General features: G+C 44.7%; 1 protein-coding gene across 2 annotated transcripts in view; it reads right to left on the minus strand.

Moving 5' to 3' along the window:
• Positions 1-527: 527 nt before the first annotated feature.
• The window catches only part of PLCG1 (phospholipase C gamma 1), a 91,721-nt gene continuing 64,650 nt past the window's right edge, over positions 528-27,598 (minus strand). For both annotated transcript variants that reach the window (XM_083746134.1, XM_083746133.1), the window contains exons 13-32: positions 26,317-26,485; positions 25,378-25,500; positions 24,371-24,472; positions 22,991-23,178; positions 21,655-21,855; positions 20,129-20,248; positions 19,199-19,379; positions 17,692-17,769; positions 16,943-17,046; positions 15,947-16,043; positions 14,693-14,765; positions 12,818-12,975; positions 12,253-12,349; positions 10,758-10,982; positions 9,089-9,237; positions 7,103-7,217; positions 4,558-4,719; positions 3,890-3,978; positions 3,555-3,742; positions 528-2,063 (exon numbers count right to left, since the gene is read on the minus strand). In XM_083746134.1, the coding sequence (XP_083602260.1) occupies positions 2,021-2,063; positions 3,555-3,742; positions 3,890-3,978; positions 4,558-4,719; positions 7,103-7,217; positions 9,089-9,237; positions 10,758-10,982; positions 12,253-12,349; positions 12,818-12,975; positions 14,693-14,765; positions 15,947-16,043; positions 16,943-17,046; positions 17,692-17,769; positions 19,199-19,379; positions 20,129-20,248; positions 21,655-21,855; positions 22,991-23,178; positions 24,371-24,472; positions 25,378-25,500; positions 26,317-26,485 (2,662 nt within the window). In that variant the 3' untranslated portion in view covers positions 528-2,020. The remainder of the gene's footprint in view (positions 2,064-3,554; positions 3,743-3,889; positions 3,979-4,557; positions 4,720-7,102; positions 7,218-9,088; positions 9,238-10,757; positions 10,983-12,252; positions 12,350-12,817; positions 12,976-14,692; positions 14,766-15,946; positions 16,044-16,942; positions 17,047-17,691; positions 17,770-19,198; positions 19,380-20,128; positions 20,249-21,654; positions 21,856-22,990; positions 23,179-24,370; positions 24,473-25,377; positions 25,501-26,316; positions 26,486-27,598) is intronic.

Below are 27,598 nucleotides of genomic sequence, written 5' to 3' on the forward strand. Positions count from 1 at the left end.
CATTTAAATAACTCACTATCCTGATGTATAGTTCCATACAACTGTCCTAAATTTCAATATAAGCTGCTGCGTTTTGAACAATTTGGTTTATTTGCACACCTGCACTGGTGACAGTCCATTGTCCCATCCACTTTTCTGTCCATTATAAGCAGGCAACTACAGTAAGCCACATACATTGTGGTTCTGTGTGCAGTTCCAGTGGCTGGGAACCACCGGAGGCAAGAATGCTCTTGTGGTTGAATCCTGCTTGCTGGTTTCCTACAGGCATCTGTGAGAGCAGGATGCTGGCCTAGGTGGGGCATTGCCCTGATCCAGCAGGCTCTTCTTCTGTTCCATTTTTTAAGCAAGCTTCCTTGCAACTGAATTTCCTTGAAACACTTGGGATCTTGAGCATCACCCAATTAGTGGGAAGGGTTGTCCAGGCTAGAAATTTGTCACATGTGAAAACAGCTCTTCATCTCAGTGAAGTATTCCAAAGGGAGGGCTTTGGGGCTTCCACCACACAAAAACACAAGGAAAGACTAAAATAAAGTTACTTGAGGATTTTTTATTGTGCAGTCTGATCAGTCCTAGCCAACAGCCAGCTGATCAGAATCCATAGGACAGGAGGAGTCAGGCAGGACTCTGCTCCTCATAAGAGAGTCAAACAATATATAGTAAAATACTGCCACAGAAAATGGAACTTGCCTTTGGAGACTGGAGCATGTTTGCCTCCTGCTCCTGTCTGGGAAGCCCAAATAAAAACAACTCAGTTCTGTTGGAAGGGTGGTATAGCTTCTCTAGTAAAGCACAGCAGCACAACTATCACTGCTGCCACATCAACATGGAATGACTGGTTAAAGTTGCCCCCACCTGCTCAACCACAGCAGGAAGAAGATGGCCTAATTCCTGTGGCCTGAGTCCATGGACAATGGTAGCGGCTGCCTCAGAAAGGGGGAGATGGTTTGGCAATATGCAGAAGTCTCCCCCTGCCCCAGCACCCTGCCCCATAAGGAGATACAACAGTGAAGTCACAGAGCAAGTGAAGATTGCCTTTTGTAGTATTCCTGGCCTGGAAACTTTGGCCATAGCCACAGTGCCTCTCTTCAGGGAGACCAGGCGCAAAAGCCCATAGCTTCTGCTGCACATACCTGCCCCATTAGTGATGGCTGAAATTCAACAGAACGGGAAGCAAATTTTAAAAAGTTTGTTTCAGTGGCAAGAGCTCTAACACCTGCAGAGCTGCCTTTGGCTCAGGTTTCCCCTCCCCTCCTCAACCCTTTATATCTCAGTCACTTTTAAACAGTAGAATGTAGTCTTCATGTGATTCTGCCTCACACTTTACAATGAACTGGTCACCCAAAGGAAGATTATATAGGTGGCCACTTTGTGTGCCTAAAACCGTAGCTAATGCAATACATGATCCACTTTTAGTAACATTTTGTTTGGGAAAAGACAGACTCTAGGGCCTTGCATAGCCTGAGATGGCCACAGAGGCCGGGCCTGGTAGGTCCTACCAGGATTGTGCTTGACTACAACGAAAAACGCTCCTCCTTCCTTCTGCCATGGAAATCACCTCACATTCTGTGCACAAGCTGTGATTAAGGAGTTTAATAACTATAATAATAATAATACGATAGATAGATCCAGGTCCTGTAGGCTCTGCTGGACAGCTCTGAGGGCATTATCCTCTCTATAAACTACAGTCTTGGGGAAGAAGGATGTTGATGAGAGGCCGCTGCATCCAGCCTTAGGTACTGACAAAGACATACACAATCAGCACACCTAAGTTTACGGCTTGGTGCAGAGGGTCTTTTGTTGCTGTTGACTTTTTGTTACAGGTCATGGTCAAGACAATAAAACCATTGATTCGTAGATTCTTTTTTTAAAAAAATTCTCCACTTGAACACCCTTCGGAAGAGAAACTCGAAAAGCTGCCTGAAAGTAGGCCAAAGCAGTGACGTTTCCATAGAAACCAGTTCACAGCAATCCGTGAGAATCACAAGCACTGGAGGGTGCTTTACAGCAGGCAAAGGTTGGGTTAGAGGCGGTTGTCCCCATTCACCCGTGTCTTTCGCAGGACCCTGCAGGGAAGGGGAAAAGGGGTTGAAAAACAATACAGCTCTCCAGCAGACTATAAAAATGCAAGTTACATTTGGAAGTGCATCGAGGGATTTCTTCAAGAGCCACGTATCTAGTGACACTGTGCTGATTTTCTTGAGAGGAAAATGTAATGGCATTTTTGTTTTAGCCACCTTTGTATCCTGTCCTTTTGCCAAGAAACTTCAAGGTTTCCTCCTTTTTATCTTTACAACTGTTTGTTAGGAAAGTGAGCTGGAGAGGCAGGGATCTGACCAGTCAGGGCCATCTTGTGCACCAGGATTTAATCCCAGGTCTCATCCAAACTCAACACATTGTCCACTACAACACACTGGCACCTACTAACCTTATGGAACGTTGCTGGGTGGGTACCAAAGTTTAGTCATGCATTTACTCTATAATAATCAGATAAATTTACACCAACTTCTATGACTGGGAAATGATCAATATGTGAACTGGCTGTTAGCAGTTAGCACCTGCCATCTCTGAGGCTCGATTCTTACTTTTTGATGCTATGGTTTCTCATGAGGAGCTGTTGCCATGGCAATTTTGCACAGGGAATATTTTGCCTGGCAATCTGATTTTTTTCCCCACTTGAGGGGAAACCACTGAAAACTTCCCCATTCAATGATACATCTCTTGCATGCAGAATGAGACCTCCTAGGCCAGCGGTTCTCAACCTGTGGGTCCCCAGATGTTGTTGTACTACAACTCCCATCATCCCTGAACTCTGGCCTTGCTAACTATGGATGATGGGAGTTGTAGTCCAACAACATCTGGGGGCCCACAGGTTGAGAACTGCTGCCCTAGGCCATTGTTCCCACCCTCCCACTGCCACACATGGGAACAGTGCATCAAGGCTATTCAGAGAATGAGAGGGGTTCCATTCAGCAGTTCCATTCAGTATGTGTAGTGCCATCCCCAAGAGGCATGCAATGGGAGCAGACCTCTATGTTCCCTGTTCCCATGGGACTAGCCAGCTCGTGGCTTTTGTGGGGGAGGTGTCGAAAGCATGACATTTCCTCTTGCCCAACATATCCTTGCAGAACTCAGCAGCCCCCTGCCACAAATATTTGGGATGCTGGCAGCATTGCAGGCAGTGAGGGGGCTCGCTTTCCCTGTCAGGGAAGGCTGGCATTCCAGCAGAATCAACCCTCTTCCCAAAACAAAGAAAAACGATAATTCTCCTATCTGGGTGCATGCTTACTGGCCTTTGCAAGGGAAGCCTTATAAAAGCAAAACATTTTTCCTTCTGCATGCATGGCTCAGTTGCAAGTCTAAGCTTCCCATGGGAAATAATACATCAAGACAAAGGCTGCTTATGCTATGCAACATTTCAAACTCCGCAATACGTAAAGACAAACTGACCACCATAAATGGTCAGTTCCCAAATGACTGACTAGGAGACATTACCTGACTTTAAGAATATCAGTCTACCTTGAATATCCAGAGCACCTAAACCCTACTGAACTCACCTTCTGTCTCGATTGTCAAAGTGGTCTGCTAGCTGCTCCTGTGACATCCGGAAATCTTCAAATGGTTGTTGATATCGGGCTTCAAAGGAGCCTTCTCTGGCTCTGCCTCCCGTCTGCTGGCTTGGAGAATCTGATGACCTGTCTCGGAAGGCCGAAGCTCCAAAGGGGCTAATCTCTCCGTTCTCCTGCTTCAGAATCAAAAAGAGAAAAAAGTTGTTTTTTTTTAAATCGTGACAAGACAGTTGTCACATATTCAACTTTTTCAGCCTCAGCTTAGGGAGTATTTTGCAGGATGCTGCACAGCTCTATCAATAGTTAAAGAGTGTAAGACTTACTTTGCCAGGGGTGATATCGATTTCCACCAGCAAGGCAGCCAGTTCCAGATCCTCACTGTAGTTGTTCTTCAAAGGCACGGCTCGGTACCCTAAAAGACAACAAAAGGAGCTACAATGGGAGCCAACTAACTGTAGTCACATAGTTTCACGGGCCCCATTCACACATCATGGCAAACCAAAGTTACTGTATTACTATGATTGTGTCTAAAAGGGCCTTTTCACTCCTTAGGCCAGTGATGGCTAAACTTGGCCCTCCAGCTGTTTTGGAACTACAGCTGCCATCATCCCTAGCTAACAGGACCAGTGGTCAGGGATGATGGGAACTGTAGTCCCCAAACAGCTGGAGGGCCAAGTTTGGCGATCACTGCCTTAGGCGCAAAGTAAGCAAACTACCATCCCTGGCTTATTTTATGTCAAACCACAATCAACAAACCAAAAACACATGTTGGCTACAGATTATGCTTTGCAGGGAGTGACTCCCCAATTTGCTCCCAGGTTAAGTGTAGTTAGGATTGCAGCCTTGCTTTTTTCACCCAATTAACAATAGACGTTTGCAATTGATTACAAAGCAACTTTTCACTGATTGCATGACAACATCTATGCTCCCATGAATCTTATCAGCAGAAATGTGCTTCCAAAGATATTGGAAACACCTTTCAACCACATACCTGTCTTCAGGCCTTTAACCAGGAATGTGGCCTGAGCTAAGAAGTTCTGGTCGCTGAACATATCCTCTTCATACACAACAAACCGTAAGAAGGCAAACTCAGGGTTACTGACATGGAAGTGAAACGACTTATGAGCCCAGGCAGGATTCAGGCCATTGTCCACTATATTAAATAAATAAACAAACATACAATGTCCATCATTTCCGGTATTTTAAAAAGAAAGTATTTCAATACTTTTAACAGTCGTTTAGCTTAATCCATAGTAAGCTGCTAAGTCTCTAGTGTCACAGAACTCCTTTGTCAACAACAGATTACAGAACTACTCTCTGGAAATTAACTTCCACAGCAGCACTTTTAAATAGGACACAGTTCTTCACATCCATTTATTAACCTTCCCAGTTTAAAGTTAGTGAACCCAGCCCTTAGTGTAAATCAGGTGAGAATTAAAAACAGCTACAAGGCACCTCTAACAATGCCCACCTCACTTTGATGCTGCTTCCATCTACCACCCTTCACAGCATGTAGAAGACCAGCCCATTGCTTTACATAAGGGGCTATTTTAAAATGAAGTTTTTTTGGGGTGGAGCTGTATTCTCCATGGTTTTGTATAGGGTGTGGCTTGAAGGGTTGTTTCTGGGGAGTGGGGGCAACAGTCCTCTCAATGGAGCAGACCCTCATCCTGAATGCTCCCCCCTCCCAGAGCAAGCTTTCAACTCGGGAGAGGGGAGTGACTGTTTTCTTGTATGTCTTCATTCAAGAACCATGAAAGCCCTGTGATCTTTGCAAGTACCTGATGGGAATGCTCACCTTCCTGCATCCCTAATCCTCCATTAACCATCTTTCAGAATCTCACAGCTGTTCCACAGCACCAAGCACCAACCTGTTTGCCGGGAATGGGGTGCTGCCTCTAAGAGGAGTGTTCACATGTGTTTGTGGCACCAACTTAATGGGATCTGTTGTTACCCATCATCAAGGAAGAACAGGTGGTGCACATCATAGACAGGTACGTGGAAAAGGGTGCAATTGTTTCAGAGAGCTGTCCAAAATTTGTCACCACTTTAACTGCCTTCCACAATGAGGCTAAACTGAGACCTGCCCAAGTCCATGCAACCAGGTTCAGGGCAGAGCAGGGACCTGAGGCCAAGCTGTTCAACTCCAAATCCAATGCAATCAGACGGGCTCTCAAACTTAAGCTACCACAAACATGCATGTGTGGCACATTTATTGCTGCAGTTACTGTCACAGTTCACCTGCCATTTTCCCCACTTCCCTCCTAAAATGATGGTCTTGGACTCTTTCCTGTCTTACTGAGACACAGCATTCTCTGAGACTCTTTAAGTGTTTCTTAACACAGGACAAAATGCTCCAAGAACTTGCCAGGGCTGCACAAACCGGCTCCTTATTGATGACTAGGCCAATCCCTACAATCAACTCCATGTCTCCATTTCTTTTCCAGCCACCTCAGTAATCTAATACATATCAAGCAATCTGCTACTACACAATCTCATTTCTGCAGTGGACTGTAGCTTCCACTCTTGGCACCAGAGAGGTTTCCACCCCCCTCTTTGGCCTAGCATTTCTTGCATGTCAAGTGAGCAGGAAACACTCCTTGCCACATCACAGAATGTTTGGAACTGGCCAATGCTAGAACGAAGCTCAGAAAACCTCGCCTTCACACAATGATTTTGAGACATGAGAAAAAGCAGCGCAGGGACCAGGGTAAGGAGTGCGACAGGAAGAAACCCCAAATGTCAGGTCACCAAGTACACATATACTTCTGGCGATGAGAAGGAAGCTGGTTCAGTGAACAGGAAACACTTATTGCCACCTCAAAGAGGCCACAGTGAGCTTGGGATTGGCTAGTGTCACAGCAAATCTTTGAAAATCTTGTCTTCACACACTGAGCTGAAGGCATGAGGCCAGAGTAAGAGGCAACAGGAAGGGGACCCCTAATGTAAAGTACACATAAATGTCTGGGGATGAGAAGGAAGTCGGAGTGACAGGAGTGATGAATATTTCGAGGCCCTCTTCTTAGCTTGGAACAGTGCCAGATTTACGTATAAGTTAAACAAGCTATAGCTTAGGGCCCCACTCTCTTGGGGTCCCCCCAAATTTTTTTAGAAAAAAAACCCTGGAAGTAAGTTTCCAAAATAAAAGATAAAAAACAAATAAAATAAAACCCACACACAGCAACAGTGTTTTGTGTTGTGTAGGCTCATATGATGTAAGTAATGGGCCCTGCCTGCTAGCCTGCTCCCTAAAATATCACTGGTTTGCTCATTTCTGTATATAGGGTGCCTACATTCTGCAGGTGCAAATGGCTTTAGATACCTATTAGCTCCATAAATTACCATATAGCATATATTCAACACAAAAAACAATGACAATTTGTTGTTGACAAAGGACAACTGGATATATAAAGGGCCCCATTACCTTCAGTAGCTTAGGGCCTCATCAAACCTAAATCCGGCCCTGACTTGGACTTACAAACAACAGTGTCATGCCTTGCAACACATCTGAAATTTTGGGTAGTTCAGATACTCACCTACCATCTCGGTTTTCTGCTTTGCGTTATCATAATCAGCTCCAGACACCTCAACCTCTACGAAGGGGCAAACAATCCCTCTTCCATTTTTCGGAAGGTGTCGTGCCCCGAGGACCTACGCAGGGCAGGTAGGGAAGACAAAATTAGGCCATTGCTTTGCACGGTTTGAGGCATGGCTATGCAACACTACAGTAGCAGACCTATTCCTCGATCCAGTGAGGTAACTCCAGCACAGATAGCATTTTCAAAGCAAACAAACAAAACGTTTCATCCATTGAAACTAAATACAGTTGGTTGTGTCCCCTGGACAGCGTCCTCCAACAAGACGTAGTAAGTCTGTTGAGAGCCAACACCTATTTGACAGGTGCATGTGGTGCAAAAGTGATGCATGGGCAACCTGAAGAGCTGGGGACGAGTGTTTCATCCCATCCCCAGGAGGCTACGGTTGAACAAACAAGAGGCTTACTCTCCTCACATGGTGGGTACAGAACTGAAGTCTACACAGGATCTGACTTGATGGCATTAAAAATGCAGAAATGGAGGGGAAACATTTACAGGCATTTGCCCTTCTGTATCTGTTATGAAAGAGCCTAAAGTCATTGGCCCTGATCCTATGTACACATGCCTGGGCGGAAGCCCCATCGGATACAGTTGGACTTACTTCCAAGCAAACATGCACAGGGACTACACTGCGAGTCTCACTGAAGCCGCTGGAACAAGTCAGTGATAACTAACTTAGTCCCATGCTTTCAGTGGCTAGTTGATCATGACTGAATCCCAATCAGCATGAACAACCCTAGATAGGATTTAGAAATCTTTTGTCCTGCCTCTCATATGCCCTTTTCATTCTAAATAAAAGTAGAATGGCAACAGAATGACAGAATTGGTGGTGTGTGCCAGGACAGGAGTGACAAACAAATCACCCTGCTCTTTGCTCCCCTGCTTTGCACTTGACTTAAATTATGAAGCCAGAGTCACAACAATGCTTTTACATTGAGCCCCAGCTAAATACAGAACCCATGAGGTTTCTAAGTGGAGGGTGCCACCTATGGGTGGCAAAAGGTTGCATGTTGCCATTTTTCTGCCCCCATAAAATTCCCCTCTGCCCCCACACCGTGCAGTCCTGGTGCGCCTCTGCTCCCTTTTGTCATCTATTTCAAGTCAATCTGCGCTGCTGAATTTTTGCCTGGGTGACATTGACTATTTGGTTCCATCTCTAGAGGGCTACTCAGCACACTGATGTAAGATGGTCCGTTGTTATTCCGGCTGAGACAAAAGCACCTCAGGCTCAACATTTGGTGATTTGTTTGATAGGAGAGAAGAGCCTTAGCTTACAAAATTACTGTTATTATTTATTAAATTTCTATACCACCCTTCATCCGAAGATCTCAGGGTACTTCACAAGATAAAAATACAGGATAAAAAACACAAATAAATAATTAAAACAAAAACAAATCAAAACAATTACCCCTGCCCCCACCAAAACAAACACATTGAAAGGGCCGTAGAATATTAATCAGCCAAAGGCCTGGTTGAAGAGGAACATTTTTGCATGGCCCTTAAAGGTGTATAATGAAGGCACCAGATGAACATCCCTGGGGAGAGCATTCTGCAAATGGGGAGCCACTGCAGAGAAGGCCCTTTCTCGTGTTGCCACCCTCCGGACCTCTAGTGAAGGAGGCACTTCAGTGCATGGTATTTGTATGAAAAATGAAAAGTGGGGGAAATATTTCAGCCCAAGAGTTGCATTCCCTTGTGGGCAACTTTCTCAGGGCTCCATGCTAGTGGTGGGCAGGGCCAGAGGATCAAGTAGGTGGAGAAATAAATGTACTGCACACACACAAACGCACACAATGTCTCTTCATGATGTAATGTAGCAGTATTCTGAAGCCTGGGGCTGTAGGAGAAGTGACATGTCCACCCAAACCAAAGTCAAAATAAGGCTTTATTATAGCAGGCATGCAGAGAAGAGTATAACACACCAACCTCAATGGAAATGGAAAGTGGCTCCACCCCCCGAAGAGTGCTCTTGTCAAAGGGATCAAAGATGTCATCCCGCATGTTGCCCGGTTGCAGCATGAAGCCGCATCGGCCTCCAGACATAAACAGGGCCTGATTCATCTGCATTGGCTTATCTGCAAAAGCACAGGGGACTTTAATGAGGAACAGCTCCAGTACAATGCAGTACAACTGAGGACAATTCAGGGCATAACACCCGTGTTCAAATGAGGCCGCCAAGGAAAGTCAGTGCTAGCTGGCCAGCTCACAAAATGCTGAACACCTCAGGTGCAATTTCTTTTAGAAGGCAAAGATAATTAACCATACTGATAAGAAGAAGAAGAAGAAGAAGAAGAAGAAGAAGAAGAAGAAGAAGAAGAAGAAGAAGAAGAAGAAGAAGAAGAAAGAAAGAAAGAAAGAAAGAGGAGGAGGAGTTTGGATTTGATATCCCGCTTTATCACTACCCTAAGGAGTCTCAAAGCGGCTAACATTCTCCTTTCCCTTCCTCCCCCACAACAAACACTCTGTGAGGTGAGTGGGGCTGAGATACTTCAAAGAAGTGTGACTGGCCCAAGGTCACCCAGCAGCTGCATGTGGAGGAGCGGAGACACGAACCTGGTTCCCCAGATTACGAGTCCACTGCTCTTAACCACTACACCACACTGGCTCTCAAAACAGTTTCCTCCAGGCTTCACTGGACTACAATTCCCATCTGGGTCAGCATGATGGGAGTTGTAGTCCAACAACATCTGGAGGTTGCCATGTTGGCTACCCCCGGTTTTAAGATTATATAAATTTGTTCTGAGACAGCATCCTAGCTACTCTGACATATGTACCAACCCAGCACAACCCAATTTTTTTTAAAAAATGTTAACATTATTATTATTTTTTATTTGTGCACCTCCCTTCATCCAAAGGCCACAGGGCGATTCACAACATAAAAAAACAATATGCAAAGAAAAAATATATAATAAAACAAAAACAAAAGCAGAAGCAAAGCAAACCAACAACCCCCCTCTCCCAGACACATTTCAAAGGCCACAGAGTATCAGCCAAGTGCTTGGTTGAAACATTTTTGACTGCTGCCTTAAGATATGCAATGAAGGCACCAGGTGAGTCTCACTGCGGAGAGCATTCCACAGACGGGGAGCCACTGCAGAAAAGGCCCATTCTTGTGTTGCCACCCTCCGGACCTCACGTGAGGGAGGCACAAGAAGAAGGGACTCAGATGATGATCTCAGGGTCTGGGTAGGTTCATATGGAGAGAGGCGGTCCTTGAGGTATTTTGGTCCTGAGCCATTTAAGGCTTTATAGGTAAACATTCAAATGAAGAAGAAAATATGGCCCAACTCCCAATCATATGCAAGCACAAAAAGCTTTTGCCCATTGTAGTATAACAATGCAAGCAGTTGGACACCAGACCATGCAGAAGCAATACCTTTTTCCTGCAAAGTAGACATGCCCTAAGTTGAGATAGCCAACCTTGTGCCGTCCAGCTGTTGTGGACCATAACTCCCAGCCAGCATGGCCAATGATGGGCCTTGCAGTCCAACAACATATGGCAGGTACCATGTTGTATACTCTTGCCCTAAGCTATGGTCACCACAGAGAGGAACCGTCACACCACTGCAACAGCCCAGTGAAAAGGGTCTCTAACCTGGTGTCTGGAAGTTGAGTGCCACCAACTGGCTGCCACAGATCCACATAGGCAGAGGATCATAGTTGGAGGAGTCAAGGCGCTGTCCCTTTGGATAGATGCGGGAAAGCTGTAGGCGGTTATATTGCAGAAACTTCTTGCCTTTGATCTTGTTGACATACTTCTCTGCCTTGGTTTCAGGGAAGGAGGACATGTCTCTGTAGCAAGCCCTGTCTGTGCCAATCTCTGTACAGGAAACAGGGCAGACAATGATACGGTGTCAGAATGATCCCACCACAATATTTAACAGGAGAAGAAAGAGCAGTGGGAAGAGAAAGAACTTTTCAGTTCCACAAATAGATATGCATATTTCTAGTAATTTCTTTTTAAAAAAATCAACTTCAGAAATGTAGAGCCAATTTTCACATCTATAAAAAATTATGCATTAAGAATCTATGTCCACTTTTTCTTCAGTGGGATTATTCAAGTTGTGAATTAGATAAACCAGAGTCATGACTAAATAGTACCATATTTTTCGCTCTATAAGACACACCGACCATAAGACACACCTAGTTTTAGAGGAGGAGAACAAGAAAAAAAATATTCTCTCCCTATCTGAGCAGCGCCTCTCCAGAAAAGCGGGAGGAGAAATGGAAGGGGCTCCATTTCTCCTCCCGCTTCGCTGAAGGGGCACTGCACAGCTTTCCCTCTCTGCGCAGCACCCCTTCAGCACTGAAGAGGCACTGCTCAGAGAGGGAAAGCTGCTCAGCGCCTCTCCAGCGAAGCAAAGTCAGAACAGCAAGAGGGATCGCTGTGCAGCAAAAGCAGCGATCTCTCTTGCTGTTCTGGCTTCTGGGATAGCCGTGCCAAGCCTCTTCAGGGCAGGGGGAGCGTTTCTCCCGTTGCCCTGAAGGCTTTGTGTGGCTATACCTGAAGCCAGGAGAGTGAGAGGGATCGGTGTGCACTGATCCCTCTCACTCTCCTGTCTTCAGAGAAAGCAACGCAAAGCCTCCTGAACGCAGTGGAAGGAGCACTCCCACTGCACTCAGGAGGCTTTGCATGGCTATCCCTAAAGCCAGGAGAGCAAAAGGAATTGGTTCGCAACGATCCCTCTTGCTCTCCTGGCTTCAGCGATAGCTGTGCAGACTGCATTCGCTCCATAAGACACATGCACATTTCCCCTTACTTTTTAGGAGGGAAAAAGTGCATCTTATAGAGCGAAAAATATGGTATATCCAAGGATAATCAATTTGCAATGATTACAAATTAGGTTTTGAACCAATATAGAAAAGAAATACTATATTGCAACTACTGTTGTGTTTTTGTCATGGTTGGCAAACACCTTTCAAATACCTACAAGTGAGAGCTTTACTAATCTACCCTGCCAGATTGGCAATGATTTAGAAGCTTCAACTAAAACATCACAAGGCTGAACTAATGCCAGTAATCAGCTCTAGCCGCGCAATGGGTCACTGCACAGCATTTGCAATATTTGCCTAATGGAATCTGCACATACTTTCTTCATCAAAGGGGACAGGACGGCAGTAGATGACCAGCTCAGAAAGCTCCAGTGCTATCTTCTTCCTCCTCTCCATCATCTTGCCTTCCGAAAGCTGATAAAGAATAAAAGACAACAGGGTTTATTAATTGTATGGGCGGAAGCCCTGGCTCAGGTACACGCTAACAGAATCAACATTCAACGAGCAGAAAACAGGAACAGAAGGACAAGTGGATTTCACTGCGGTTTGAAAAGTGTGTGGAATATTGTGAAAAGTGTGTGCTTTTCTACAAAGGCACATCTTCAAGACAGTCAGCAAACCTCTCCCCACTGCACTCAATCACTTAAATGCATATAGCTGGCAGAGACAGCAGGGAACCAACCACTTGCAGAGATACAAAACATGGTGAGTGGAGCATCTCTAATCTGGTCTGTTACTCTTCGGGCATTCCTATATAACCCAGGAACCCAGATATTTAATTTTATTTTCACATTTCATGCAGCGATCACAAGAACCTTCATAACAAGTTCCTTAACATTTGCATCTATGGCTTACAAAAGTTTAAGAGGCCGCGTATCTTACCCTGGCATCAGCGGTTTGGGCGGCTTCACGGATCTTCTTCACCCAGTCCAACAGGTCTTCGTGTGTGTCAGCTGCTACATCCAAGGACCATCGTGTGATGGAAGCCATGCTGATCGAGAAGACAAACATGCGGTTGTTCTTGCCCTCTGGGCGGATGGCTGTGGATGAGGAATGAGCAGAAAAACAAGGATTAGACCAGTGCCTGCCTCAAGATCCTCACAGACATGATCTATATCAGAGTTATAGTTAAAAATTTATCCATAGTATGTAGGTGGTATTGATAACTGATAAAATGAGAAAGAAGAGATTGAAGAAGGGAGGCAAACATCCTAGTTGGACTGTTTCTGCACCCCACAAGGCCAGCTGCAGACAGACTGTTGCCCCTATAGACATCATCTGCCCTGTGAGAAGGAAGAAGGCAGGCTGACATCAGGGCCTTCTCAAGCTGGCTTGTCCCCTGGGTCAATTTTGCATGGTGTATCATCATTTGTTTTGGTATTTTAAAACTGTAAACTACTTTGGGTGCCTTGTCAGAAAGGCAGTACTGTATATAAAGGTAAAGGGACCCCTGACCATTAGATCATTTCGTGTCCGACTCTGGGGTTGCGGCGCTCATCTCGCTTTACTGGCTGAGGGAGCTGGCGTACAGCTTCTGCGTCATGTGGCCAGCCACTTCTGGCGAACCAGAGCAGCGCACGGAAATGCCGTTTACCTTCCCGCTGGAGCGCTACCTATTTATCTACTTGCACTTTGACATGCTTTTAAACTACTAGGTTGGCAGGAGCAGGGACCGAGCAATGGGAGCTCACCCCGTCGCAGGGATTCAAATTGCCCACCTTCTGATCGGCAAGTCCTAGGCTCTGTGGTTTAACCCACAGCGCCACCCGCGTCCCTTGACTGTATATAAATGCAATAAATAATGTCTATTTGAAAGAAAGGGAGCAGCAATGGTATTTTTTAAGAGGTAGGTTCAGCGGATATCAACCTTCCCAAACCAAGGGCCTACATTTAATCCCCAGGCCCATATTTAAAATCTCTCTCTCTCTCTCTCTCTCTCTCTCTCTCACACACACACACACACACACACACACACAGCCCTCTCTTTCCTCTTCCCCTCTTGCTTTGTCCATCAATGCAAGATGGTTATGTAGGAACACAGGAAGCAGAATTTTACCAGACCAGACTACTGGTCTAGCCCAGTACTGTCCACTCTGACAGGCAATGTCATCCCAAAGTCTCAGGCAGAGCTTTTCTGCAAAAACACTACCCAATTCTTATTTATTATATCTTGCCTTTCCCCAACAAGCCCAAGTCAGCTAAAAATGCAGGTTTAAACGCCAAATCAACAATCAGTATGTTTTGAGAATTGGTGTTCAGCAGCAAAGAAGCAACTCAGCAGAATGGACAATGAGGTGTGTCACTTTGAACCAGACAATCCTGTTCCAGGTTTGATCTTCAGAACCAGGCATTGCAGATGAGCAGTCTATCCACTCTTCAATATTCCTGTTAAGAATCTTATGTGTAAATCACTAGTGCACAGATCTTGCCTAACAGTCAGACCCACAAACTCCAGAATTCCATTTTTGCATGACCATCTTCCCGCAGGCAGACAAGACCCATGCATTTGAAAGGGGCTTGAAATGAGGCAAAACATTCTCGCATGCACAGCCCTTGTCAAATAGCAACCCCGAGAACTGGTCCTGCATGGCTGAGCACTTTGCTACACAAGGCCTTTATCCTGGAGCAAAGCCTTGGGAACAGAAAACCTGCAGATTAGCAGGGAAAGGTGGGTTCTAAGGAAATAGTTGCAGCCGAAAATCAGCATCAGTTATCGCTTCTTACCTCTCCCGCCCACCACACAAAGCATCCACTTACCAATCTGACAGGCTGGTACGTCTAGAACTCCTCCAAGTAGGTCTCCCAATGGACTGTTCTCATCTATCTGTTGCTGGAAGCAAGTCCATAGCTATTACTACATTTCTTAACATTTTAGAGTCTACCCTATCATGAGAACCTCAGGGAAGGCAATAGCACTAGCCCACATAAATGCATTCTGTTTTAAAATAGCAAAATATTCTAAAAATATTTAAAATGCCTATCCTTCCCTTGGCCTCCCCCTCCATTGCCAGCTGACTACCCCCTGCTTGGCAGCCTCCAACGTCCAATATTATTTGTGGATAGCAAATTAGAGATACTCAGTCCTCTGGGAAAGAACCATCTGACACTGAATAAATGCTAAAGAGTAATAAAATTAATTCTGGATAATATTTAGATTTGCCACATTTGAAGGGAAAGAATTTTATTACAGCAGAGCTTTCTTCTGAGATACCTGCCTGTGTGATTTCATCACACAGTCCTGGCATAGAGGTGTTAACTGTGAACAGAACCAGGAAGGAGAACTAACACAATCTTTCTCTTATCCACACACATCTTTGAATTGCAGAAGCTTGCAACCATGTATTATTAGTTATTGTTTTCATCGTTGTGGCAGATAACAAGACTTATTTTATTTCGTAACATTTATATACCGATTGTAAAACAAACAAGAACCCCTCAAATAAAGCACTTTAAAATGAATGAATTAAATTTTGGACTACAACTCTCAACATAACCTGAGTATTGATCACACTGGCTGAGACTTATGGGAGTTGTAGTCTAAAACACATGAAGAACAACTAGATTGCAGAAGGCCAAATTGAAACTAATATACCAGGGAGATTTGATGCCTACAAAATGTCTGCCAGAAAGCAAATGTATTCAGGCAGCAACAGAAGGCTGTCGGCAATGGACTCTCCTTTCATGGAGTTTTGTAAGAAGAGGTTGGGGATCCCTTCCAACGCTGTGATTCTAAGTCTCACTGGGCAGAGAGACCCAGAGAACTTGCCACAACAACAGCAAAGGTCCTCTCCCACATCCCAGCTGAATGTAAACTAGGTGTTTGTGCGATGCATAGGACAGCCCATCTGGAAGATCTTATTGAGCAGGCAGGCTCACATGGAAGAAGGTGGCCCTTTGGGTATTTAGAAGGCCTTATTTCGAGACCAAATCTCAAGCTGAGCTTTCCCCGGAATCTGAAGCTGAAAAGACTCTGCAGCTCTCTTTCCATCTTTCTCCAAACTGAATGCTCACCTCCCTCTCAGGCTCCAAGCCTGTTGGACTAGCTATTTCTTCTACGTAGTTAGATGGAAACCACAGCTGCTTCTTACCACCACAGTCTCCTCTCCACCTGGAAGAAATGAAAAGATGCATGTTCAAAGTCATACACGTTTGATGCAAAACTAGTGTTATTTTGTACCAAGGTGATCGAAATGCATTGATTAGAACGTAAATGTGTGGCATTAAGCAGACCAACAGAGCTAGCTAGCTGTGCACTAAGCTATAGACCTGACAGTAGTGGAGTGCGCAGGAGGGCAAACGAGGATACTCTCTTGTTAATTTTGCCTTGATTCCAAGGAATGGAAATGTCACCAAATTCATGCCCTATTGTACCACTAGCAGAAACACTTCCCTGTGCCGAAGTGATCTTGACTAAGGGCTGATGCTGAAGTTCAGTAGCAGACCCTGTATCTGGAAACCCTAGTCCAGGCATCCCCAAACTTGGCCCTCCAGCTGTTTTGGGACTACAACTCCCACCATCCCTAGGTAACAGGACCAGTGGTCAGGGATGATGGGAATTGTAGTCCCAAAACAGCTGGAGGGCCAAGTCTGGGGATGCCTGTCCCTAGTCATTCCCAAACAGCTGCAAAGCAGCATGGCAAGTTTATAATACAAGATGGAAAGGAGAGGGGTGGAGAAGTTGTCGGAAGGAGTTGTAAGGGGAAAGTGGTGGATGGGGAAAGGGTTAAGTCTCCCTTTCAAATCAACTCTACCAACTCTAGCTGCTTTTCAGCTGTTCAGGAGCAACGTAAGTTCCCAGAGTTAGAACCAAAGAGTTTGGCTCTAAAAGTGAGGCGGGTATTCAGCTTCACATGTTGCTTGTTTAAATCATATAAACGGGGGAAGTTCTTTTCAAAAGGCATTACCAGGAATGGGAAAGTCAGCAAACGCCCTGTTGCTACTTGGAGATGTGATCTCTGGGAGATCTTTTTAAAAGGACCGATCATCTGGCGATTAAAGGAAACTCACCAGCCTCCTTCTTGCTTTTCCACATTCTGGATGATGGCATTTTTGGTGAAGGTGAGTTCGTCCTCTCGTTGAGCCTTATAGTCAAACAAGGCTTTGACAGCACACTGAAACACATACAAAATAATGAGGTTAGGTGATCCCGGCAGAAGCCGAGATGAAGTCACATACCACTCATTACCAAGCAATTCTGCAGGAATCCACTTACAATCAGGTATCAATACCTGCCTCTAAGTCTTTGTGACATGCAAGACCACCGTGGGGGGAAATATACAGTGCAATCAATAGGACAAACTAATGATTGGCCAGGAATTTGCCTACCTTTCAGACTCCCATTACTAGAGTTCAGTTCTCTTTCCAACTGTATGTGAAAGTCAGAAGTTTCTATATGCAAATAACTTCATGAATATGCTAGTGCCTGGGGTTTAAAATTTAGTGTACTAATGTTTGCAGGGAGGGTAGGCATTTACATCAAAGTCCCAATGTGCTAATGGTTTGTTAAGAGCATTCTCCAGACTAAAGATTATGATTTATGATGGAGATATGCAAATGCAGCCAAGGCAAGGACTGATCCACAGGGACCACCATGGTGCTGGAGGGCAATAGTAACCCTTCCCCTCTGCATAACTTCCCCAATGGAAACCACCTCCTCATAAGCTGCTACTTGCCCTGGTAGTGAAAACATATTGGCCACACAAGCAATTTATCAGCTGATCTCATCCCAGTCATATCTCGAGGTACAAGGAAAATACCTTGAAGGTTGGCATAGGATTGGCCTCCACATAAAATCCTGGATTCTGACCTTCGTAGAGTGAACCGTAATCTGGTTCCTGGTGAGCAAAGGAAAGAGGATGAGTCTATCTTTATGTTCAGGCATGGATCACAGGAGTTAGAAGAGGTGGCTAAAGCCACTCACTTATAAGGCGATGCTACAGCCTGGAAACAGGTTGAGTCTCCCCCCACGCTATAGAGTAGGGTAAGCAACTTTTTCTAGCCAACTTGCTAGATTCTTATCTCCCCAACCCTTGGTGGGACAAATTTGGTAGGCAGGTGGGGCTGTTTATCTGTCAATCACCAGGTGTTACAGTGACATCAGGCAAAGCTGTACAGCGGTATCTCGGGTTACTTACGCTTCAGGTTACAGACTCCACTAACCCAGAAATAGTGCTTCAGGTTAAGAACCATTAGCTAAAGTGGTGCTTCAAGTTAAGAACAGTTTCAGGTTAAGTGCGGACCTCCGGAACGAATTAAGTACTTAACCCGAGGTACCACTGTACTTTGAAGCCCCAGTTGTTGGGATTTCAAAGCTCAGCACAGAGCTGTTTGCAAAAGGGCTTTCAAACAGCCATGTGCTGCTCCTTGAACCTCCAAAAACTAGAGATTTAAGAAGATCAGTGTGGGGTTGTTTACAAAAGGCTTTTTAACAGACTAGCACTGCACTTTGAAACTCCAGTTTTCAGAATTTCAAAGAACAGTTCAGGGCTGTTAGAAAGCCCTTTTGCAAGCAGCCTCACACTGCTCTTTAAACACCCAAAAGCCAAAGGTCCAAGGAGCAGTGCAGGGCTGTTTGCAAAAGGAAAACTACTTCCTCCTTCCATCAGCTGGGTGGTAACAGCATGCCTTAAGCTCTCAGTTGTTCCTTTGAAGCCATGCCAATACTTGTCCTGCACCTGACATCTCATATGACGTTCAGTGTGGTGTTAGTGGGTGTGGTTTGGGGGAAATGGCCTCACAGGTCAAATTCGGACCACTAGAGGGCCAAGTCTGACCCATGGGACAGAGGTTCTTCATCCTTACTCAAGAAGTGGACATCTCACTGAAGAGATGATATTGTGGATACCAATAGGCTGGTCAACCTACATTTGTCAGTCTTCTAACTAGGCAGTATCAGAGATCCAACTATTCCATTTCCTTAGAGAAGGGATAGGAACCTTTTTGGTCAGGTCAGGTCTCACCGCCACACTGCAAGCCAACTTTGACAGAGGGGTGGGGCTCGGAAAATGCTGTAAAAGCAACACCCAGTAGGATTGAAAGAAAAACCCTGCCCATCAGCTGACATAACCCAGTGATATCAGGTGATGGACAAGTGAGAGTGATTTTGAAGAATGACTCTGCTGGCTAAATTAGATCCCCTGGCAAGCAAAGACTGGGATTTGGAGATTCCCCATCCCATAGAGCCATATTCTAGAAAAACAAGAGCAGTTGCGACCACAGTCCCAGGAAGAACGCACTGGATTCCATTCCTAACATCATACTCACCGCCGTCCCGATCTTCTCCAACATTTCCTCATTAATTGGATACCTCAGCTTCATCTTGCGATACAGCGGGTGCTTTTCATAGTAGCTGATTAAATCCACCAGGCTCTCGAATTCCGAGTTACCCAAAATGACGGTCTGGCCATCCTGCTGGACTCGGCAGTGCTTTATCTTCCCTTCTGCCCTGGGGATCAAAACAGCAGCAGAACAAGTGATCAGTCATTTCCCAAACAAGCACTTAACAACGGCTGAAGAGAGTGTTTGTTGCATGATGTTTGGGGAGGGGGGATTTACTTTCCTTCCCTACATTTCACAGCCACGACAAGACATATATAAGGCTTCCTTTGAAGGTGACCCGGAAACTACAACTAAACCAGAATGCGGCAGCTAGACTGGTGACTGGGAGCGGCTGCCGAGACCATATAACACCAGTCTTGAAAGACCTACATTGGCTCCCAGTACATTTCCGAGCACAATTCAAAGTGTTGGTGCTGACCTTTAAAGCCCTAAACTGCCTCGGTCCTGTATACCTGAAGGAGCGTCTCCACCTCCATCGTTCTGCCCAGACAGAGGTCCAGCGCTGAGGGCCTTCTGGCAGTTGCCTCACTGCGAGAAGCTAAGTTACAGGGAACCAGGCAGAGGGCCTTCTCAGTAGTGACATCCACCCTGTGGAACGCCCTCCCACCAGATGTCAAAGAGAACAAGAACTACCAGACTTTTAGAAGACATCTGAAGGCATCCCTGTTTAGGGAAGCTTTTAATGTTTGATGGATTACTGTATTTTAATATTTTGTTGGGAGCCACCCAGAGTGGCTGGGGAAGCCCAGCCAGATGGGCGGGGTATAAGTAATAAATTATTATTATTATTATTATTATTATTATTATTATTATTATTATTGGCAGTCCATGGTACCTGGGAGACAAACTACTCACCGAAAGGAGATTGCGTAGGAGTTTGGCTCGCTCCTCTTGCGCACCAGAAAGGCCCCATCCCGTGGCACCCGCATCAGCATGCGCTCTGCCAGAGGCCGGGTGAGATTAGCGTGATACCATCTGGGGTGGTGGTGAAAATATTGCAATGTAAGTGAATGTAGCACAGCAGTACCTGATAAATGTCTGGACCCCAGGATGAATTCTGTTTCACAGAAGAATACCACTTGGCTGTATTGTTTCCTTTGGAGATTTAGAGCCATTGTGGTTTCGTTGCGGAAGCAGGAAACCAGCTAATGCAGCATCACAAGCCAAGTCTTTGTTTTCACTAAGGGCCAGTGCAGAAGCAATGTTTCCACTGTTAAGAGGTCAGAAACAGACCACATATGGTCTGTGGGTCCTTCTCTTACATACAAATCCAATCCTTCCCTGTGGCAAAGCCATGCTTAAAGGTGACCTCTGCACACATCCCAACCATGGTGAATGCTAACTAAGGCTCCATGCTGATCTGGACACACCAGTCAGGATAACCATGGTTAAGCTCCAAATGGATGTAGGCAGGTTTTATGCTTAGGGATTTTGTGGCACAATGGGATATTGCAGGCAAAAATCTCAAGAATGTTAATTCTCCTAGCTCTTAAAGCAAACTGGAACAAAAGGAAAATGTGGTCCTTTGGCTTCCTCCTGAACTCTGTTCAGCTCCATTTCATTTCTCTGCATCTCTAAACTGGGGATCCATAATAGTTCAGAGGTAGATTTTTTATTAAAATTAAATGTGTGTCAGCAGGGAAGAAAGCTTTGCAGCTTTACATAAACAGTGCAGATGAGTTAAATGTAAGAGAATGGTTTGAGCATTCTAGAATACCATTCAGATTAGACTCTTTGGAGACTTCTGGGCAATTTGTCTTTTATGTTAACCAAGTTGTGGAGAATGGCCTGAAAGCACCAGTTGTGTGTCTGTCCTGCCTTTCCACTGAAATGTTCCAAGGGCCCACATAACAGGATGAAAATTCAATAGAAGACAAGCACATAATAAGGAATAACAGCTAAAAAGAAGAGAGAGATAGCAGGTTAAATAGCATAAAACTATGTGGAAGACAGGAGTGCCTGGCGTGCTCTGGGGGTCACGAAGAGTCAGACACGACTAAACGACTAAACAACAACAACATTGTAGTTCCTCTTCTGAAGCAAAGTAGGTTAGCAGGGCAAGGATGGGGAAGCGCTGGCTTTTCAGATATTTCGGAACTATAACTCCCATCAGCCCCAACCATCATGCCAATAGTCAGAGATGATGGGAACTGATGTCAAGGGACAGCCATAGGGCCACAGGTCCCCAACCCTGCAGCAGGACGAAAGAACTAACCAAAATAAAACCACTCCAATTAAGTGTGAGCTATATCATCACTTCAAGGTGCTAAATTCAGGCTACAATATTCTTGAGTGATCTCAGCCCTAACGCTTCATAGGCAACAATTCTTTTGGAATTCTGACATAAGCAAATGGCCAAAAACGCGTTACTCTTTGCTTACTCCTTGCTCTCATGAGCGTTGGTCTGTGGCACAGGTTCAGTCAGCCTCATCTCAAATTCATTGCATCTGAGCGGCACCTGCTGATAATGAGTTATGAGGTCATAAAGACTGTTGAACACCAGGTTATCGGTGAGGAAGAATTTGGGGCTGCCAGCATCCTGCCGGGAATGGATCCGGCAGTGTTGCACTTTCCCATTGCGCCTGCATGCAAGAAAAACAAAGGTCAGCAGTGAAATCCCATGTGTGTTTACACAAAATAAGCCCCAGTCTACTCAGTGTGGTCTAGTTCTTAGTAAATGCACTTAGAATGACAGCCTAAAATTTGTTTTTTAAAATAAAGAAATATTATTTTAGTTACATTTCCCCCAAAACAATAGCGGTCACACTGCCTGAAAACATGAGTGTCATGCGAAGAGTGAAAGTTGCTTATTCAGTAGGGTAGAATAGCTAGGTTGGTAGACCTTGAGAGTATCCAACCAGCTCTTTGCATGGTTGTGCCTTAAAACAGGTGGTAAGCAAGAAAGGGGAGAAACAGCAGCACTCAGTTGACGAAAAGGATGAAGCAAAGGCTGCTTGGGGAAATTTCAAATTACACGAAAAGCTAAGACCAGGTATCCAGTAGTGTGTGGACTTCAAAAAAGCCTGACTTAAACTTCAGTCCTAATGCTACTTATCTTGGAGTAAGCCCCATTGAATATATATATGGTTAGAATTGTGCTGTTAAAATGTTGGCATTAATGTGTGTGTATTAACAGGAACAAGTTTCTACCCCTCAACATTAAAACCTCAAAACACCTTCACAACTACTGCTAAAGCCTTAGAAATCCAAGATGTGGTATGCAACTATTCCAGTAATCAAACAGCAGGGTTCCTTCACACAGAAAAGCTTCCTGTTCAATCTAGTGACAAACTTCAAAAATGCAATGGACTCGGCATGCTGGCTTTGGATGTGAAAGACAGGTTCACATCCCTTCTCACAGCAATGCATCTCAATGTGTGGCCTTGGGCAAGTTACCATTGTTCTCACAGATGCGAGGTCAAATAATGTAAACACTGCATACAATTCAACAGCAAAGGTAAGCTAAATAGTAGTACACACGCACACACTGCTTCTCAATCTGCCATTAGCCATCTTTTCCCAAGTCCTACATAAATTGAATGAATTATGTATCATCCAAGTATTTGCCTAACAGGCAAATTCCATGAATCCTCTGGCTAGAGGGAGAGAGAAAGAGATATTGTGCAATGCCTCATATCCATTAACCTGTGTCTTTCAGTTACACATCTAGTTACAGAGATACCTGAAGGGTGGACACCATGCCCAAGAGTTTCTTACCAGAAAGAAAGGGTGTAATCGCCAACAAAGGTCTCACTCTCTCGCACCAAGAAAGAACCGTCAGGGGCTCCCGTCTCTATGCAGTACTCCGTCAACAGCCTTTCTGCTATGTGGCGCCCATCACGCCCAGCTCCCAGCTTGCCATGGAACCACTTTTCGGTGGAGTGGAGTTCAGTGCTGTTGCTCACCTAGTGTGGAAACCAAAGAAGGCTCACCGGCTTAGTTTCCTGTGGACAGGGCCAGCTCTGCATGAAAGCAGAGCCATATTGCATTGTCTTGGAATTCAACTTCCTCTTCCCAGTAAATCTCCTTCCAGATTTCAGGAATCTAGATTCAGCGCAGGAGGAGACCAGTGTTCTCAGGAGCGTCAGAAATACTCCTCAATGTGCTATTATAGCATAAATGGCATACAGCATAAATGGACAAGCAAACTCGAGAGAGACCAAGGGGTTGGGGCATGCAACCTCTACATCTAACAATAGGCTATAACCAATTATTTGCGAAAACAGTGCACTCATGTCAATGTGCAGGCAGCTGCAGGGTGCCATATAATCACAGCTTCACAGGGGATATTCAATGGGGCCCTTTGTTTATATTTATTTTTGGTGGGAAGTCAATGCATGTTTATTTTGGGATTTAATTTGCTGTTTTTCCTTCTTTTTTATAATGGCCTTCCTGTTCACCATTTTTTTCACTGCATTAAGATGGGCTTTTCTAATATGATGAGGAGTTCAGTGTTAAAGTGGGCCACTGCTAATTAACAGAGGGGAAAGAAGACATGGTTGGTCTGGCATGCTTTTAGCCCTTCCAAAAGTGAATCGCCATAGCACACTGTCATCAATAACTGGATCGAGGGTAATTGAATGAAGATGGTATAATAAGGGAAACCCACTTTCAGTCTTATTTGGTTTGTTCTTTAAGTTTCACACCAATAGGGCATCTTGCGTCCTTTATCACAATACAAAAAATACTGCAAATGCCCATAATGTTCATAGGTGTTTGTTTTTTAAATCATGACTGTATTTAATGAATATTTATCTATGCTGCTCAAGGCACAGTGGTAGTATATACTGCTGAGGCAGCCAGCTACTGGAAAGCAGGGTGATGAGGCAGCAGGTAGATCAGTTCAATGCATGCTCCTATACCTGCACCACACTGACCTTCTCACCACCTCAACTCTCCAGGTAAGCACAGTAATATGGCTGGTGGGATGCTAAGTGCACAGTGGTGCCCACCTCCAGCTGCCACTGCTCCATATGTCACACCCATACAAGCACCTTCTAATGTAGGAAGAGTCACTCCTTCCAGACCTGAATGGCTGAGAAGCCTGAAGATCTTCAGCAGCTCAGAAGAAAAATTGTGGCAAGTTGTTTCACGTACCTCCTTTTGCTCCTCCTCATCCTCATTTCCCAAATCACTGCTTCTCTCTCCAGAGTAATAGATTTTGCTACTAGTCAGGACAAAGTAATGCGGGTTCCAATCCTGCAAACACACATGTAGAAAAGATGTTCATCCTAGAATATTACCCTCCAGACATCCTAGAATATTACCCTCAAGACATCATAGAATATTACCCTCAAGACATCAAGTCTATTGGGTTTAGGAAAGGATTGCGGGAAGACCAGAAGTGAAGGGGGGGGGGGCTTATCCTGAGACTAACATCAACCAACATGTTGAGGCAGCCTTTGGACAAGGACCTGTCTGCTTTGTAAGTGCCATACAAAGTAAAAAAAATAAATAAATAAAGATAAGCAGCACCTGCCTAAACTCTTCTTTTTTTTTAAAATGTCAAATGCTTCCATTTGTAAAATGGAGTCTTATGAATATATTATACAGAGGGATTTGGCTTTGCTTTGTATTACAACATATTTTACTTACAGTCACTGCCCTGCAAAGGCCCATGTGATCATTTAAATAAATGTTCATGTTGGCCAGACCCAAGACACCACTTTTAGCCACATGTTGCCCCCCCCCCCCACAAGGCCCCTGGCAGCCCTGCCCCAGTTGGCTTGTTTATTCGTTATAGAGTGGAGACATAGCATGTGGCAGTACCCAAATGTATTTACATGCTGAGCTTTCATTCATCGTTCCATTACCATGCATTCGTTTTAATCATTCTAAGGTGTCATTATGGTCAGGTCTAGGATGCCAGCAATCACTGGCTGTAGCAAGTGAAAAGTCTAGGTGTAACCAGAGTGTCAGTAGAAGTGAAAAGAGAAAGTTTTTGTGTGCATTAAATGGATCACAATACAACTATGGTCAAAAGAGGGGTTATAGCATCCTTTCTCAGTCAGCTTAATTGCTGTTTTGATCATACAGACCAACCAAGTCTAGGCAACTTAGTAGTGAAGCAGTTGAGTCAGAAGCAACAGCAACAAGAAGCTCACATGATTGATGGGGTCTTCGAGGTAGAGGATTCCATTCTTTATTGAGTTGCTAATATCATTCTCTGAATACACAGCTGTGGATGGCACTTCTTCATAAGCACTGCCCTCAGCCAGTTTCTTGTGCTGCAATGAGAGGTATACACCTCAGCTTCTCTAAAAAATGAACCCAAGAGAACAAGACCTGCCTTTTGGATATCTCTAGGGCACCCACAACTAATTATGGGGCACAACAGAGTTTGCACACTAAGATAATGACTCTGAAGATTTCCTAGCTAAATCCTGCTTGAAGTTCAACTTTGAGAATATTACTAAGGTGAAGTCATTATAGTAGCGAACTTCCCAGCGTTGGCAGTAAGGGAGAGAATTCTGTAATCTACAACTGTGGACCTATAGGGAACATTCAGTATCTAATGAGAGCTTTGCCCTGAGCTCTCATAAACACCCTAAGGCACAAGATAAATATTAGATTTGTTCCTAGCTCACTAAAGAAATCTAATCTTCATCTCATTTCGTAGGCCATTTATTTGCCTTCACAATGCAATAATTGTGATTCTATATTATTTGTATAAATCCCCAGCAGTACCAGAAAAAAGAATGATATACATTACATATCCAGTTAAACTGCAATAACCTAAACAGCAAGGATGCTATATTGGTTGGCACATATATAGGAATTCAGTGGGTCACAAAAACAGGGCTGTTGTTTTTTGCAAAAACAGGGGGGGGGGGGTGTTGTTCTTTTGCAAGATGCATCTTGTAGTCCACAGTATCCCTAGCCAGGCAGATGAATTGTTGTTAGATTTTACAAGCCAACTAGCCTTAGGCAACTTGCAGTAAAGTAGTGTGTTTGAAGCTGTAATGCCAAGAAACCATGTGCCCCACTCCCCATTTTGAGTTCTAGTAGTTATCTCAGCAGCAAAGGCCATGGAAAAGACTTGCCTTTATGAGAATCTTCCTCTTCAGCTGGTTTGGAGATGGAAGTCCATCAGCAGAGATATCTACTGGTTTGGTTAGCAGCATGTCTCCAAAGATCTTCTTAAAGTTCTGAGCCATATTCCTCTGCTGGGCGATGCTGCAGTGATCCTCAATGGACAGAATAACAGGGAAGCTGAAAGCCAAACAAAAACAGCAAGTGATGGTCATTAAGCCAGAATAATGTGGACTGGATAGTCTAGCTGCTAGAGACTATTATTCTATGGTAATTCAGGAGGCACCCATCTCTCAGTATGATCAAGGCTGTGTATATACAAGTGACTCTGTGGGAGCATAGAGAAAACACAGAATGTAACGGCTAGAGTATTCAGCTTCTTCAAAATCTCAGCTTAAGGTTTTTAAAAGTTCAAGTTTTTCTTAAAAAAATATGCTTGAAAGGGCACTAGCAGAGCCTGCTGAAATATCTGGATCCACATTTCATGTCAAGTGAATTGCAGATTAAAACTTCCAGTAGCTGGAGATGAAGTTTCACTGCCTTGCATAGGTCCTACACCCTACCAAAGATGAGAAAAGGGACACATTATATAACTTTATTAAAAAATGCATGATGATTTATGCAAAATAAAATTAATTATGTAGCTTAAATCAGCATGTATGCCAGTTTTTTTCTTAGTTCCATTAAAAAAACAAAACAAAACATTTTTGTCCCAGAGTGATGCTTTGTTGATATGCAAGACCTGTGCTCAGAGACCTCCATTGGTTGTCGATAACCAACTAGACATAGTTTAAGGTGCTGTTATTAGTATACAGGGACATGGGTGGCGCTGTGGGTAAAACCTCAGTGCCTAGGACTTGCCGATCGTATGGTCAGCGGTTCGAATCCCCACGGCAGGGTGAGCTCCCGTCTTTCGGTCCCAGCTCCTGCCCACCTAGCAGTTCGAAAGCACCCCTAAGTGCAAGTAGATAAATAGGTACCGCTTTATAGCGGGAAGGTAAACGGCGTTTCTGTGTGCTGCACTGGTGCTGGCTCACCACAGCAGCTTCGTCACGCTGGCCACGTGACCCAGAAGTGTCTCTGGACAGTGCTGGCCTCCGGCCTCTTAAGTGAGATGGGCGCACAACCCTAGAGTTGGACACGACTGGCCCATACAGGCAGGGGTACCTTTACCTTTACCTTTATTAGTATACAAATCCCTTAACAACTTGAGACCAGTTTACCTTTGAGATCACCTTGCCCCATATACCCACTCAAATGCTTCCATCGGGGAACTGGCACTCCTACAGGTGC

Source organism: Podarcis gaigeae (genome assembly GCF_964106915.1).
Source record: "Podarcis gaigeae genome assembly, chromosome: 6".
Classification (NCBI taxonomy): Eukaryota; Metazoa; Chordata; class Lepidosauria; order Squamata; family Lacertidae; genus Podarcis; species Podarcis gaigeae.